Here is a 17,756-nt window from a genome sequence, read left to right on the forward strand (position 1 = left end):
TCTATACAAATCTATAGACATTCATATATATAAATATATATACACAAACATTATTTTATATTCTATCATCCTATATTACCTTTTCTACATTGATGATATAAATTAAATTAAATTAAATTAAATTAAATTAAATTAAATTAAATTAAATTAAATTAAATTAAATTAAATTAAATTATCCAAAGCGACTTACAGTGCATTCAGGCTAACATATTTTACCTAACATGTGTTCCCTGAGAATTGAACCCACAACTTTGTGTGTTATATATATATATATATATATATGTGTGTTTGTGTGTGTGTGTGTGTGTGTGTGGCATCTGTATCTCTTTTAATGCATACAAATATAGTGATTTAAATAAACTGTGCTACAAATAAAAACACTGTATTGTTAGATTTTATACAGAGTAGTTTAAAGTTTAGATGAAAATAATATACCCCACAATTCATGTAGTTTAAAAGGGTATGTTTTCATTCGACCTTCTGTTCAACTGCCAGAAAAAAAAAGAAAATCTAATTCAGCAAAAATATTAACAACCAAATTTTAAAAAGACAGTACATTGTGTTGATCTTTTCAGTTGATATTCCAGAACATTACTTGCATTAAATAGTCAAATCACTGTTAAACAATCAATTCTTCAATTCTCCCAGCAGTTCAGAGAGAAAGATTATTGATGAGGGTTGATTGCTGTAATCAGAATGTAGTCCATTAAACTATTGACTAAACTAATAATTCAGGATTCAGTCTGAGTTGAATTGATTCAATAACAGCTCACAGTTTGTGATTCACTGAAATGAACCGACTCTTATGACTCATAAGTTTGTGATTCAGACACATTTATATCAAAAAATATAAATATGGATCTTTTTCTAACAAAAACACATACGAGGCCTTTACTTTTAATGATGGATGGATGCACCTTATTGGACTTCTATTGGACTAGTGAAAAATAACACCCATTCACTGCAATTATAAAGCTTGGAAGAGCCAGGACATTTTTTTATTATAACTCAATTGGACTCGTCTGAAAGAAGAAAGTTATAGGATGATTTGAGGGTTTGTAAACATTACTAAATTTGCAAACATGAATCATTTTGAAAGACATTTCTTTTGCTCATCAAGCCTGCATTTATTTAATCAAAAATGCAGAAAAAAACAGTAATATTCAGCAAGAATATGTTAAATTGATTAAAAACTTATATTATTATATCTTTTTACTTTTTAAACAACTTTTTAATCATCTAAATATCTTGAAAAAAAATCACGGGTTATAAAATAAATCTTAAGCAGCACAACTGTTTTTAACATTAATAATGAATCAGCATATTAGAATGATTTCTGAAGATCATGTGACACTGAAGAATGGAGTAAAGATGATGAAAATACAGCTTTGATCACAGAAATAAATTATATTTTAATGCATAGTAAAATATAAAATCATTATTTTAAATTGTAATAATATTTCACAATATTGCAGTTTTTTTCAGAATTTTTTATCAAATAAATCCACACTAGCATATGAGACTGCTTTAAAAATCATTAAAAATAGTCATGTGTCCAAACCTTTGACCAGTAATGTATTTTAAAATGAAATGTTAGAACCTAGAACCTGCTTGCACATAACGAACCTCATTAAAAATAATAAAATGTAAATAAACTATCAAGCAGAGCTGTATCGATGAGCAGCTTTTGACCCGATCAGTCAGTGTTTGTCTGAAGTGTGTTCACATGCAGGTCACTGACTTGATATCTGAGTTCATTGTCGTCTTGATCACTGACTGAAACATTAATATCTCTAGCTAACTGATCTGAGTTTGTTCTGCGGATATTAATTTCTTCACGCAAAGCATCATATGACTTAAGAAGACTGTTAATGTTCTTATTTCTTATTCTAATTATATATTTCTCATATCATTTTGGTAACAATTTAGAATAGGTAACACCTATAAGTTGCTCATTAGCATGCATAAGCTTCACATTTGACTGCCCTTGTGTCAGATAAATATGATGATATATCACCATTAAAGTCTTTTAAAAATTCAAGCAAACCTCAGTGAAACTGTAAGTAAATACTCAAAATTTATTTTAAGGTCAGTTTAATGTTCTCCACTGTTTAATATTTCCGTCTGAACTTATTAAAGATACACAATCAGCTCAGTATTTTAGAGGCTTATTACCAAGTAAAAGACTTTGGATGGTCACTAACGGTCAAACATAGGCCTGCAGGTATTTTTGTTGGATCAGTGTTTGTATTTGTGCAGGTTATTTCGGAGCGCTCGGAGCTCCTGGTCCCTGATTGGCCTGAAGCAGGATATCATAACACTGATGAACGTATAAAGAAAGAAACAGGTTCGGCTGACCCAGAACAGACAACAGTTGTTTTATTTGTTTATTTTGAAGGTGGATAAACCATTCTATGGTGTTGAGAATGATAACAAAAGACTCACTGGGATTGGTCTTCACTGTGTCAGCCTCGCTGGGCTTATATGATGACTACGCCTCAGTCCAGTCAGACGTTGGAGGGTAATGGTTCAGATTCTGAGTAACAATGTTAAATCAGATTTATTAAGAGTTCTTTCATTAAGGGGTTGGTTACAGCCACAAATTCTTGAAACTAGTACTAGACTTGATCTATAAAACTCAGTTTTTTTTCACAGCTGGAGTCAGTGGACAAAGATCAAATGGTGTCCTTGTTGTTTCCTGACAGCTTTTCAGCTGAGAGTCGAACCTTTCCAAGGAATTGGAGACGACATGGCTGTAAACAACATCAGGTGAGTATGTGGTGGTAAAAGTAATTGTTTTTTGTTGTTAAATCTGTATAATTACCATCACTGAATGTGAGCACAAAGACACAGATGATCACATGACTGATATTCCGAACAAGAGCAAAACTGTTTGTGATGTTGAACAGTTCAATAAACAATAAATTAAAGGGGTCATGAATTCGTTTTTTTTTTTTCATTTTATAATGTTGATGATTCTAAGAGGCGATGATGAAGAAATAGTTCTGTGCAAGCAGTCCTGTGTCCTGAAGTCCTGAAAATTTTTTAATTTTGGCGATAAAATCTGTTTTTGGACTAACAAAGTTTTAAAGAGCTAATTCACCCAAAAATTTAAATTCTGTTATCATTTAGTCTCCCTCAAGAATGTGAATAACCAAACAGCATCACTGAAACAATTCAGTGGCTCCCATCAAATGTTTGTTCTCCAACATTCTTCAAAATATCTTCTTTTGTGCTCAACAGAAGAAAAAGACTCTGAAGGTTCATTTTTGGGTGCATGGACTTTCCCTTTACTTTCTGAAAATCACAGCATGTTATTATAGTGCAATGACCTCTTATATGTCAAAAAATTCATGGCCACTTTAATATTTAGTTACTTTTATTTTAGACAAAAATTAGCCAGTTAGTTCACATATTTCTTCATCTTCCAATGCCATTTACTCACTAGTGAGAGAAAACTTCAAACCCAGACCTGGTAAAACTGCATTGTGCTCCAAGATAAATTACTTAATAACTATTAATTTCTATTTAATGATGAAAATGGGCAAGCTAAAAAAAAAAAAAAAAAAAAACAATACGCAAGGAAACCTCGCATAAAACTGTGATTGTTTGTTTGATTACACAATCAAAGTGCTGATTCAGCTGGGTTCGGTTTTCTTTCAGGTGTAAAAGGACGACCACAAGAACAGAAAGAAGATCAAATGGATCATAATAATTAATTATGAGTCTGAAGAACTAACATGAACCGTGTCAAGTATTAGTTTAATGTGCAGTCAGCGGGTCATGAAAGCTTAGACATCCTCACACAGCTACTTATTTATGAATTAATAAATATATATGAAATATTGATTAGAGTTTTTATTCTTTCGTGTAGATTAGTGATTTTTCATTTTCTTGCCTTAGCTGGAGACTCCTGATCAGGCACCAGATATCAGCATTAAAGTTTCTAGTCAAGCACTGAAGAACCTTCATACACTCTTAAAAATAACGCTGAACACTTTCATTGAACAGTTTTGAAAAGAAACTGCTTTTTCTAAGTGTGAAGAACATTTTAAGGATCTAAAGAACCTTTACCACTGTAAACCCTAATGTTGTCTTTACTTAAAAAATCAAGTAATGTTGACTAAACATTACTTTAAATTTTGCATTTTGATCCTGTCACTTAAAAATATGAGTTGATTTAACTAATTTACCTTCAAAATGCATAAACTTAAGATTTCAAGTGTTGTGAGCTCAAAATCAACACTCTGTTCTTCCTTTAATGTGATTGGCCATAGGAGGAATTCTGCCTAGCAACAAGAGAACAAAAGCACTGATTGGTGGATTACAAAATTCGTCCTTTTGGTCTGTTTGGTTGCTGAACTACATTTCAAGAGGACGTTTTTTTTTTCGTTTACTATGTTAGTATGTGAGTAAAATTATGCAGATATAAGGTTGTTTTGCATGATTTCTACTAGTGAAATATGTTCATTTAAATCCTTGTGGTAAGTGAATTTGAGATGGTATGATTATTGAAAGGACAACTTAAGTATTTGATGAAGTGGTCCAATCGTTTTCCTTTGAGAGAAAGAACATGGCAGCTAAAGTTACTGCTTAACTCATTAGACCCATAATATTGATTTTAAGTGATCTCATCTGAATCAGGAGAAACATTTGTACAGATCAAGCTCTATTTACAAGGCAAAACAGCTCTATGTTGAGTTATGTTCTCATATTTTATGTTATATTATGTTGTTTACTATTATTTTTATTTTATGTTAAATTATGATACTGACTGTATACACAAAAATGTGCAAGAGTTCATTGTGCGCATGTGTGAAAAGACGGGACTTTTATTTTGACTTGAGTCCACCTTTTCATTGAACCTGTTGCTGCTCCCTCGAGCACTGATGCTATGCCAGTGCATTGAGATGTAAACTGAAAATAAAACAAAACCAAGAAGTTATGTTTTTGTAGTAATCTTTAATGGATGGATGACAACAACATATTGCACATAGGCATGATGGAGAGAAACGAAAACTTAACACTCTAAAAACAGATGTGGGTAGAGTGGTGTGGATTACTTGTGGGTGTTTTTATCAGCTGTTTAGACTCTCATTCTGATGGCACCCATTCACTGTAGAGCAAGTGATGCAATGCTACATTTCTCCAAATCGGACAAACCCATCTACACCTTGGATGGCCTGAGGGTGTTTTTTTTTCAAACGAATTAACTGCTGAAAATTTTATTCAGTTTACAAAAGAATGCCGGGAGTTTGGGGGTTTTATTCCTCCCAAACCTCTGCAACATTTATGTGTTTTTAGTACCATACTTTAAATCAGAAAGAACAACAAAAGCTACATTTGTTCCTTTTTTTTTTTAATTGTTTTTAGGGAAGTCGTGGCCTAATGGTTAGAGAGTCGGACTCCCAATCGAAAGGTTGTGAGTTCGAGTCCCGGGCCGGCAGGAATTGTGGGTGGGGGGAGTGCATGTACAGTTCTCTCTCCACCTTCAATACCACGACTTAGGTGTCCTTGAGCAAGGCATCGAACCCCCAACTGCTCCCCGGGCGCCGCAGCATAAATGGCTGCCCACTGCTCCGGGTGTGTGCTCACAGTGTGTGTGTGTGTGTTCACTGCTCTGTGTGTGTGCATTTCGGATGGGTTAAATGCAGAGCACAAATTCTGAGTATGGGTCACCATACTTGGCTGAATGTCACTTCACTTTTTTAAATCTCGTGGAATTAGGAATTCGGAAATATCAGCGGTTCGGAGACACAGGGAATCATGTGATCCAGAAATCAAAAGCATGTTAGAGAAACAGTTGAGTGCTCTACATCAAAGGGTTAAAGCATAATTGTTGGTGATTTTCACATTCAATTTGTTCAAAATGTTTCATTTTAGGTAACTTCATTTCCCCTCAGAGATGTTTTAAACCTTGCAAACATTTAATCTGTTTGAGCTCCAGTATTCCTTTCATAATTCTCAAAAAGGCATCCTGCACAAGTGCTCACAAAATATGAAGTGAAGTGAAGTGACATTCAGCCAAGTATGGTGACCCATACTCAGAATTTGTGCTCTGCATTTAACCCATCCGAAATGCACACACACAGAGCAGTGAACACACACACACACTGTGAGCACACACCCGGAGCAGTGGGCAGCCATTTATGCTGCGGCGCCCGGGGAGCAGTTGGGGGTTCGGTGCCTTGCTCAAGGGCACCTAAGTCGTGGTATTGAAGGTGGAGAGAGAACTGTACATGCACTCCCCCCACCCACAATTCCTGCCGGCCCGGGACTCGAACTCACAACCTTTCGATTGGGAGTCCGACTCTCTAACCATTAGGCCACGATGTCCAAATAACACTCCGGCATTTTCTATTTCCCTTTCATAGGTCACTTCGATGCTGCGGTGACGTCACCACGTATGGGAACACCTTCGGTGTGACGAATGTCTGAAGCCCTATACCATCCCGCCAATCCTATTGGCCAAATAGCGCGTGGCACCGCCCAGCATGCGTAGGCATATATATACCTGGTGCCGCGCGCCATTTACCTCAGATTTCATTCCTTCAGTACGAAGCGAATCTTCTGTGCCCTATTGTCTCGCGTTCTCAGCGATCGTCACGAGCAGTATACTCCTCTCCGCGGACGCGATGAGTTTCAAGAAGTGCAAGGACCCGTGTACCAGGTACATCGTTCAGGGGGACACTCATGACAGGTGCGTAGTCTGCCTAGGCTTACACCACGCACAGGAGGCGCTTAGCGGCCTTTCTTCATGCCCCCATGCGATGGCCTGCGACTCAGGGTCCTTCGCTCGAGGGTAGATGTGTTCTCCGATGTCGCCGTGTCTAACCCCCGCCACACCACTTCTGCGACTGCCGAGGCACCGCACGAGGTGATAGCTTGGGGTGACACGTGTGACATGGAGCTCGAGGACAGTTCAGCGATGGAAAATTACTCTCCACATCGCTCGCTCTCCCCTACCCTAATACACAGGAAAACTTTTGAACCTGTCGTCTTTTCCTGTGAGGATTTACGGCCCACACCGGGGGCATGTAGTGCCATCTCCTTCGGTTGTGCCCGCCATGATGACGACGTTCTTTCCACTGCGGCCTCGGGGTCCGAGGACTTCGCGGCCGACACGAGCCCTCTCCCTCCTAGTGGACAGGAGAGGCGTGTTTCCCCCTCCTACAGTGAGCTGTTGGATGTGGTTTCCCGTGCAGTGGGTACATTGGGGCTGGAATGGGAGGTTGAGAAGGCCGAGGCCCAACCTTCTTCGAAGCTGGACGACCGTTTTCTAACTAGTCGGACACCTGCGCAGCCCCGGAGGCCTTTACCCTTTTTCCCGGACCTCCACCAGGAGGTTTCGAGGTCCTGGAAACAGCCGTTTGCGGCGCGCATCACGAACGCTGCGGCCGCGGATTTCGCCACCATTTCGGGCATGGCGAGTCACGGCTATACAGCGATACCGCCGATGGAGGAGACTCTCGCCGAACATCTTGCGCCTAATTCGGCCGCGGCGTGGAAGTCCCGCCCCCTCCTCCCCTCGAAGGCGTGTCGAGTCACGTCTAGTTTAGTGGGAAAATCCTATATGGCCGCTGGTCAAGCGGCTGCTTCGCTTCATTCCATGGCGGTCCTTCAGGCCTACCAAGCGGAGCTGTTAAAAGGATTGGACGAGGGGGACGGCATTACACCTGAGGCGGTCAAGGAACTACGGCGAGCAACTGATTTGGCGCTTCGTGCTACCAAACATACTGCTCGAGCAGTGGGCCGTTCCATGGCTGGATTAATTACGGTTGAGCGCCACCTCTGGCTTAATCTCACCGATATAAAGGAAAAGGATAAATCTTTCCTCATGGATGCCCCTGTGTCTAAGGACGGTTTATTTGGAGAGGCGGTCACTTCAGTGGTGGAGAAGTTCACAGCAGCGAAACAACAATCAGCCGCTTTCCGCCAGCTGATTCCCCGCAGACCCAGAGAGGTTGAACGCCGTCAGGCGCCCGCGCGTTCTCGCTCAACCTCCTCTCACCGCCAGCGAGTGCCCTCTCGGGAAGAGCCTTCACCTATGGCGCCCCCTCGCAAGGACTGGGGCCCTAGGGTTGTTCCACCGGCTCAACAACGCCAGCGAAAAAGGTTGAACCTGAGTTCGACGGCCAAGGCCTCTCGTTCTCGGGCACATAACAGCAGCTCCTGATTTTTTCGCTGCCTGCCAGGGACTGTGCCCTCCGCTAGAGAGCGCTGTTGGACCGCTTTCGCGCATCCAACACTCTCATTGCAGTCCCCACGCTCAAACCCTGACTGTTTCGCCGCAAACAGCGCCTCGAACAGCATTGGAGCGAACTGTAACACCAATCGCTTCCTCAGACACTATGCACGATCCAGTTTTCAGAGCTCGAGGAGCGCTTCAAAGGGTCTTCATCGAACGGCCCGTCATGACGGCTCGCTCAGCCGCTGCTGTTTCGCTAGCGGCAGAGCCCGATGCTCAATCTGTTGGCCTAATTCCTGCCGTGGACACGTTTCAGGATTACGTACAACGAGATACAACGCCTGCTCTGCATATACTTCCCCTGTGCACGAACACCGTGAGTCTTTCGTGCCCGGACATTTCTATGTGTGCAACAGCGTTGCAGGAAACGAACATGTTGAAACCGCTAATATTGTTTCGGGCCGCGTGGGAACGCTTGCCCGGCATTTCTCAATGGGTGTTACGCACAATTTGTCACGGATACACCATTCAGTTTCGGAAAGGCCCGCCCCCTTTCCGCGGAATTCTCTCCACGGTGATGAAACGGATGGACATGGCGGTGCTGAGACAGGAAATGTTAGCTCTACTGAGCAAAGGGGCTATAGAAGAAGTACACCCCTCTCAGATGGAGTCAGGGTTTTACAGCCGTTATTTTGTGGTACCAAAAAAGGACGGCGGATTACGACCCATTCTGGATTTACGCCGTCTAAATCTTGCACTCAGGTCGAGCAAATTCAAGATGTTGACGGTAAAATCTATTTTGGCTCAGATTCAACCAAACGACTGGTTTGTCACGATCGATCTGAAGGATGCTTATTTTCATATTCAGATCATCGAGAGACACCGGAAGTTCCTCAGATTCGCTTTGGAGGGCAAAGCGTATCAGTACCGCGTTCTTCCCTTTGGCTTAGCGCTAGCTCCCCGTACATTCTCAAAATGCATGGACGCAGCTCTGGCCCCGTTGCGGCTCCGGGGCGTCCGTGTGTTAAACTATCTGGACGACTGGCTGGTGTTAGCGCAATCTCAGACTCAAGCACACTCTCATCGAGATATTGTGCTAAATCATTTACACAGCCTGGGTTTACGCACAAACTTCCAGAAAAGTGTATTAATCCCCTCTCAACGGATTACCTTTCTGGGAGTAGATTTGGACTCTCGCGCGATGACAGCAAAGCTTTCTGTCCCGCGCGCTCAGTCGATTACGTCATGCGTTCAGCACTTCAGGGCGGTTCACACAGTGACAGTGAGACTGTGCCTCAGACTACTAGGTCTAATGGCGGCGGCGCTTCCCGTGATTCATCTGGGTTTGCTTTACATGCGCCCGTTTCAGTGGTGGACGAAACGACAGAATATTTCACCCCGTTGTTCTCCGCATCGAACGATCTCGGTGACGCGGAGGTGTGTGATGTCGTTAAAACAATGGACATCAGCCGAATTTCTCCTCACCGGGGTTCGGCTGGGAATTTGTGCTTCCCGAGAGACTGTCACGACAGACGCGTCTTTGACCGGGTGGGGAGCTGTTTGTCAGGGGCGCCCAGCCCACGGAGTGTGGACAGCGGCACAACGCAGCTGGCACATAAACAAATTGGAATTACTGGCGGTTTTTCTGGCTCTCCAGTATTTTTCGAGTCTACTGACCGGCCGTCATGTGCTTCTCAGAACGGACAACACTGCGGTCGTGGCTTATCTGAACCATCAGGGAGGATTACGTTCTCGCCCTCTGTGCAGACTGGCGAGGCGGATTCTTCTTTGGTCTCACGACAAATTTCTGTCGATCCGGGCTGTTCACATCCCCGGACGACTGAACTTCGGAGCGGATTTATTATCCAGGCAGACTCTGGAACAAGGGGAATGGAGATTACACCCCCAAACGGTGAATCACCTATGGCATATTTTCGGGGAAGCGGAAGTGGATTTATTCGCGTCGAGCACGACTACGCATTGCCCGCTATGGTTCTCTTTAAGCCCTCCATCACCCCTGGGTCTGGATGCGCTAGCTCACAGCTGGCCCAGGACCAGCTTGTATGCGTTTCCTCCGATTCGGCTGGTCCCAGCGGTATTATGCAGAATACGGCGGGACAGAGTGGGACAGCTGTTGCTGGTGGCTCCGCGATGGCACACACAGCCGTGGTTTGCGGATCTCATCAATCTGTTAGCGAAGACTTATGTGGATCGCACTGCCCCATGGCGTGAGTCTGACCAGCTGTTTGTCTGTTTTGGACATAAGAATAAGGGCCATTCAGTTACGAAACAGCGCATGTCCCATTGGCGGGTGGAGGCTATTTCCTTGGCCTATGAGGCGCGCGGGCTCGCTTCGCCCTTAGGAGTAAAAGGTCATTCCACAAGAGCAGTGGCTTCTTCTCAAGCCTTTCTCAGTGGATCTTCTATGGATGATATCTGTGCTGCGGCAGGCTGGTCCTCACCGAGCACTTTTATCAGGTCTTACAGTCTGGATGTGAGGATGGCTCCTGGCTCCCGGGTTCTCTCCGCTTGAGCAGATGCTTCCTTGGATCCAAGCTATCAGGTACGTCAGGCGTGATGGTATAGCGTTCCCATACGTGGTGACGTCACCGCAGCATCGAAGTGACCTATGAAAGGGAACATCTCGGTTACGTATGTAACCTTGGTTCCCTGAATAGGGAACGAGATGCTGCGGTTCTGGCCGTGCCGTACCTTGATAGCTTTCTTCTCTTCTCGTCATGAAATCTGAGGTAAATGGCGCGCGGCACCAGGTATATATATGCCTACGCATGCTGGGCGGTGCCACGCGCTATTTGGCCAATAGGATTGGCGGGATGGTATAGGGCTTCAGACATTCGTCACACCGAAGGTGTTCCCATACGTGGTGACGTCACCGCAGCATCTCGTTCCCTATTCAGGGAACCAAGGTTACATACGTAACCGAGATGTTTTTTGGCTTCCCTTTGTGGGAAACCTTCACTTCCTTTTTTGTCTCACTGTGAGCCAAAATCATCACAATTAAAAGAACCAGAGACTTAAAACACTACAGTCTGTGTGCATTGAATTTATTTAATACATCAGTTGAATTACTGAAACTTTTCCTTGACATTCTAATTTATTGAGAAGCACCTGTATGTGAAAGGAGAATGTGAGAGTGTTAGAATGAATTATGTATTATATCAGTCTCCTATGCTGGACCTATAATGTTTTTGGCTGGTTCTATGTTCACAGCAACCACCTGACTGATAGTCCGGACTAAAAGGAGGCGCACCTTGAGCGGGGCTCAATAGCAGAAGGGTGGGTGAGTATGTAACCCTTTCTGTATATACTTATGTATATTAAATTGCTGGTGGTTATGTGTATACCAATAAACTTTTGAGTTTCCTTTGCAGTGCTCAGTTACAGTGTTTACTAAACACTCGCCAGCACCAGCCATCCGGCTTCATGTTCCAGTATTAGGCAGCTGAGATCACAGGTTTCTGCAGGAGCCTCCTTGATCATCAGACCTGGCACAGCACTGCAGGGAATTTCATGGATGTATGGCCAGTTCACCTCAGGAGTCTCCTGGCCGCTTAGTTGGGCTGTTGCATCCAGCAGGAAGTGGAGGTGGCAGTTACAGAAGTCTTCTTGTATATAGTGCCTCAGGTGATGCTCCCTTCACCAGAGGTTTGTAAAATTTGAGCTTGCCTCTCCTGTGCGGTTCAACACCTCTGTGATGCTTAGGAACATTTAGGTACACACGCTAAGCTTGGTGTACTTTCTAAAATCCACATAAGTGTGCACGCAAGACTCCGCACTTTCTGAAATCGTGTACATCAAGGGTCATTTTCACAAAGCATTTTTATTCATTTATAAGTTATTTTTTTAAGCATGTTTTCCTTTTCTAACATCACTTTTTGCTCAGCTGCCCAGAATCCATAGTAACTTGAAACTGTTGTGTGTTGTGTCTCCATGTTTTTGAAGTCTGTGAGGTGTTTCACACATGTACTGTAAATGGATTGGATATTTGACCTTTAACCACATTTTGAGTTGTCTACTGAATATTGATGAAGTTGAGTAAAATGATGTTGACGTCTGTGATTTCGGAGTGTGTTTAGGTGTTCATCTTCACTTTCAGTCACTAGGAGTAAACACAAGTGTGCAAACATATTACATTTACGTTTAATCATTTAGAAGATGCTTTTATCCAAAGCGACTTACAAATGAGAACAATAGAAGCAGTCAGGTCAACAAGAGAACAACAACAGTATACAAGTGCCATGACAAGTCTCAGTTAGCCTAGCACAGAACACATAGCCAGGTTTTTTTTTTTTTTTTTTTTTAAGAATATGATAGACAAGAAAAGAAAAGGTTTAATCAGTTAGAGTTAGTTTCAGTAGAGCTGCAATGCTTACAGTATGATCAGTTGATCTCATTGAAAATGAATAACATCCTCAAGTTAAACTGATGTTACTAATGTAAGGAGACTTGGTAAAACTGCTGTGCTGACCAACATCCTGGATAAATCTCATGATAAATTTTCTGTTTAAAAGGTTTCGGTTTATTTTGTATTTGAAGTTTTAGCATGTCCCTGCAAAGATGGTGAACATTAAAAAATAAATAAATAAGGGTTCCCTGTCAAAACAGGATGAATTCTTACTATTAGGGATCTCAAATTGGCTGCTGTTGCGTCTCACAGGTTTTCCAAACTCAGGTAATTCACGGTCATGTGAATCTTCTTCATCTTTGCTCTTCCAGTCTCCTTTTCTTTCATCTAGAGATCTCTGCTTTTCTTCAGACACTAAGAATATAGTAGAAGCTACAGCAATATTAAGTTATCAATGGGCTGTAAAATATCTCTAAAAACAAATGAGACTAATCTATAACCATTGTGCACTTTATCAAAGAAACTCATTTCAGGTTTCACCAGAGACATTGTTGCTGTTATAATAAAAATATTTCCAGTTAAATGAAAGTAGGACGTAGCTAAGCTTATTCTTCATTACATCACTTGCTCACCATTGGATCTTCTGCAGTGAATGGGTGCTAGAGTCATGTGGAGCAACTGGTGAGCAAATGATGGAATGCTAAATTTCTTCCTATGGAGAACAAACTCATCTAAATTTACATTTATTCATTTAGCTGACACTTTTATCCAAAGTGACTTACAACTGCTATAGATGTCAGAGGTCTCATGCATCTGGAGCAACTAGGGTAATGTGTCTTGCTCAGGGACACATTGGTGTCTCACGGTGGATTCGAACCCAGGTCTCTCACACCAAAGACATGGTTCTTATCCACTGGGCCAACACCAACCCACCATCATCTACATCTTGAATGGCCTAAACCAGCATATTTTCATTTTTCAGTGAACTATTTGTCTATGACATTTGTAACAATGTCAGTTAGAGTAAGGCATTTTTAATGAAAGTAAACTAGGCCAGTGTTTTAGATTGAAATGCCCAGGCCTCTTCCTGGTGATCTAACTGCAATGTTCAGCTCCAACCATGACCAAACACAACCAAAGCAGCTCATTGAGATCCTCAGAAGCACTTGATAATTACAGATGGGTGTGTTTGATGAGGGTTGGATTTGAACTCTGGATGTCGGTAGATCTCGAAGAACAGGATTGAGCAGCCATTTAAGTCCTTGTGTAAAGTTTTGTTGCAAGTGCAGTAAACATGATTTTTCAAATATTTTCTGTGGTAGGTAGTGTAACTATACTCTTTTTGTTCTTCGATTTAGTTACTAACTAGAGTTTATCATCACATAGATCAATTATTATTTAATGAACTTAAGCACATAATCTACTATATTTTAGGTGATTTATTCTGTGGCACTTTATAACAAATAAATCCAAAGGAAAGACAAAAGAAACATTGTCTTTGATTTCACACACACACATCAAAAAAAAAAAAAAATCAAATCAAGGTTCTTATCTGATATGAAGTTCTGTCATGAGAAAAAGATGAAGCTATGCAACCTTAAAAAAAAAAAACATTGAGTACGTTGAAATTCTCTCTTCTTTAGAATTGTCCTTTCAGACTGGAGAAAACAAAACAGACAAACCCACTCCACCACAAAAACCTTTTTAACCAATAGACTACCCAATTCACCCTAAGACGCATGGTAAATGAATAGTTCTTAACACAGAGCTTAAAACCCTAAGGTTTCTCAATGAATCCAAGTCTTCTCAGGTAGCCTGCAAGCAACATGTGCTCCCCCTAGCCCCAAACTGACTTGCTTCTTCATGCCATTTTTTCCTTATATGCCATACAGGTGAATATCCATAGCGCCCTCTAATGGCTTGTAGTAACTCTACACCTTTCCGTAACTGTTACAGATATTTCACTCTGTTACAGTAGCTACTGTATCCCACAGATGCTGACAATAAAGCTCGCTGAACCTGACTTAACCTGTAGAATTCAAATTTTGGTGTCAGGTTTACTTGAACAATACTTACACACAGAAGAAGTTAGATGTAGCACATGATTTTCTCCACAAAACAGGATGTCCTGCTCTTTCTTTGTCGTTCCTCTCTCTTTGGACTCCAGTTCCTTCTCTCTTCTCCTCAGATCTGTCTCCAGTCTTAATCCGTCCTCCACTTCCTTGAGTTTTTGTTTCCACTCTCTTTCTTTGAGTTTGTGTTGCTCTAGTTCTCTCTTGAGCTTCTCATTTTCACTCTTCATCTGACTTTCATGATGAACATAATCATCAGTCAAGGATGAATACATGTCCTTCAATGTGCTCACTTTCTCTTTACAAGCTAATGAAAAATAGGGGCAAAAACAAAAGTGTTGTGTTTATAATTTTGTTCAGTGTATATATCAGAGGTGGGGGACTCGAGTCACATGACTTGCTTGACAAATATTCTCAAAAGACTTGACTTTGACTTGATATTAATGACTTGATTTTTGACTCTTATTTCGAGTCTTATGACTCGAAATAACTTTTCTTTCATTCAGTAAATATCTGTTTGTTTTTGAACTCACCACAACCTAACCAAGTGAAGTAGCATGCAAGCAGAGTGTGCGCAGTGCCGCCATAAATATAACAACTTCTCGGACGAACCTTATTTAGTTTCTGAGACACGTCAGTACTACCGAGCGAGCGTGAGGTATCTGGTATCTGATTTGTTCAGCGAGTAGCTGACTGAGCTTTAGGTTAAACAAGATATTCTGTCATTTCTAACAGTTTTTTTTTACATGCAAATATAGCCAAAATCACAGCACAGCCATTTTGTTTATCTTGATTTCATTAGATGATGGCATGATTATGCATCGGGATTTTTGGGCAGAATAAATACAACCATTTAAAGACATTAAAATACAGTTTGTAAGCACGATCAAATTATTTTTTTTTGCAAGTGTAATGCATTGTAAATGATTATTCACTGTTTAAGGAAATGTCAGCTTTTTTTGGTAGTAGCACTTAGTACACATGTGTACAGTACAATGTCTAATAATTGGTCTTCTGTGATAGATTATGATTGAAAAGCCTATGGATAGTTTATCATATAAAAAAAAATCATACAGTTGCAAACCAAACCATGCATACTCAAAAACAACAACAAAACCCTCAAACTTGCAAGTGCACAATTGTACACGTGCCATTCACTCACAAAAAAAAAAAAATCACACTCACTCAAATCACCTCTCTCACTCTCTCTCTCTCACTTTCTCACTCACTCACTCACTCACTCTCTCTCTCTCTCTCTCAGCTGTGGCCTATAAATGGTTAGAGTCTTACTAAAAATCATGTTAAAACATGATAAAACATAAAATGACAAAACAAACACACAACAGTCAAACTCTATTTCACAAATCATGATTATTTGATTTGCTCTATAACTATTGGTAAAGCTCACGTTATGCATGAAATGTTAACTTACTTAATGAAGACTGGCGCACATGAGAAGTGCCTGTGAGCTGCTGATCTTTGTTTTGATTCTGCGGAGAGAAGCAGATGTAAACGATTTTCAAGCGCGTGCGCTCGCTGCTCATTGGCCGCGCGCAGCTGATGCGTGACGCGTCAGAGAAGCTCATGGGCTTTTGACAAAAGCGAGTCTCGGGGGTGAAAATCCTGATTTTAGCTTCCTTTCATCTACGGATACCGGGAACTTAATGACAGCACCGTTAAATCAGCACACTATCCGGTAAACCATCAGTGGAATGAACATGTCAGCTGACATCATAAAGTCTCGATTTTAGTCTGAATCAAAAAAAAAAAAAAAAAAACGGTATTCAAGAATAAATTAGCGTATGTTTGTTTAAACGCTGCACCGAGGAGAGAAAGAAGCGCTTTTCGTGATGCGACAGGATAGATCTTACAAAAAATACAGTACAGACAGACATGATAAAATAAAATAGTCATTTAATTTTTGTTTAAAATGATAATAAAATATTATTAAATTATATTAATAGCTGCATGCAGTGTGTCGTTCTGATGGAGAAATTAATTTAAATGCTGTTGTAATCAGTACTAAATAACTCTGAAAACAAAACCGACTTTAAGATGAGAGTCTGGCCATGAGTCTGATATTAATAATTTTTTAGATGAAATATAATAGCACTATTATACTTCATTTTACCATCCTGCTATCAGCAAAACTCCAGTTGATCTAACTGAATAAAACTTCACCTCTGGACGAAGTGTTTGAGATCACGGAAATCTTTAAACATTCATATGATAGTTTGGAAACCGCATGACTTCTGCTTTTGGTTTATCGCTCGGAGCTGTGGTTGGTTTTAGTTCCAGATCTGTTAAAATACACACTTGGTGTAAATGAGACAGAGATGATATTGTGAAGCTGATCGCATATCTCGCTGTAACAGGGGGATCTGGGCGGTCAGCGCACGCTGCAGAAGAAGTGGACGTCCTTTCTGAAGGCTAAGCTGGTCTGCTCCATGCCAGAGCTCAACTTTGTCTTCAATGTGGTTCACGACGTGTTTATTCTGAAAGCAGCGCTTTCACACGTGTGTGTGTGGTTAGTTACTCATGCTGATGAGCAGGACTTGAAGCTGGTCTGGTATTTGATTCACTTGTTCCTGTTTGGCTTGACTCATCGGTGCATGTCTGTGAGTCAAAGAATGCAGATCAATAGTTGCACGACTGGATATTTTTTTTATATGCATGAGAGATTTTCTTCAGAAATGTTCCTGTTTGTGTGTGTTTCAGGGGGAATGTCGGTCTGTCCGCCGTCTGTGCGTATAACATGAGCTCAGTGCACGAGGTTTTCTCCAAAGGGAAGTTCATGCAGAAGGCCACGGTGGAACAGTCCCACACCAAATGGGTTCGGTTTAATGGCATCCCCCCAAGTCCCAGACCAGGAGCGGTTAGTGTTTCCCCAAAAAAGGGTGATTTCAGTGGTATATATGTGTGTGCTTACAGGATCCTTCAATTAGATGATGCTGGGAAGGGAATAAGTAATAAGAGTCTAGAGAAAATAAAATGTAATAAATTAATAAAAAAATATTAATTAAATTATGAAATACATAAAAAAAATCATGTGATGCATATGTAGGGCAAGCAGTTTGGAAAATGATGAGATGTATGCTTGTAAAAAAAAAAAAGATAAAAATATAATAAT

The 17,756-nt window shown here is 41.1% G+C and overlaps 1 protein-coding gene across 1 annotated transcript; it reads right to left on the bottom strand.

The window, feature by feature from the left end:
* Window positions 1-12,023: 12,023 nt before the first annotated feature.
* LOC132130552 (uncharacterized) lies at window positions 12,024-16,319 on the bottom strand. The gene is made up of 4 exons (XM_059542292.1): window positions 16,059-16,319; window positions 14,631-14,933; window positions 12,828-12,968; window positions 12,024-12,308 (listed from the first exon to the last, which is right to left on the bottom strand). Exons 1-4 carry the CDS (start codon window positions 16,210-16,212, stop codon window positions 12,202-12,204), a joined length of 705 nt encoding a protein of 234 aa, XP_059398275.1. The 5' UTR covers window positions 16,213-16,319; the 3' UTR covers window positions 12,024-12,201.
* Between the last annotated feature and the right edge of the window lie 1,437 nt (window positions 16,320-17,756).

This window comes from Carassius carassius, chromosome 47, assembly GCF_963082965.1.
Source record: "Carassius carassius chromosome 47, fCarCar2.1, whole genome shotgun sequence".
In the NCBI taxonomy this organism is placed as follows: Eukaryota; Metazoa; Chordata; class Actinopteri; order Cypriniformes; family Cyprinidae; genus Carassius; species Carassius carassius.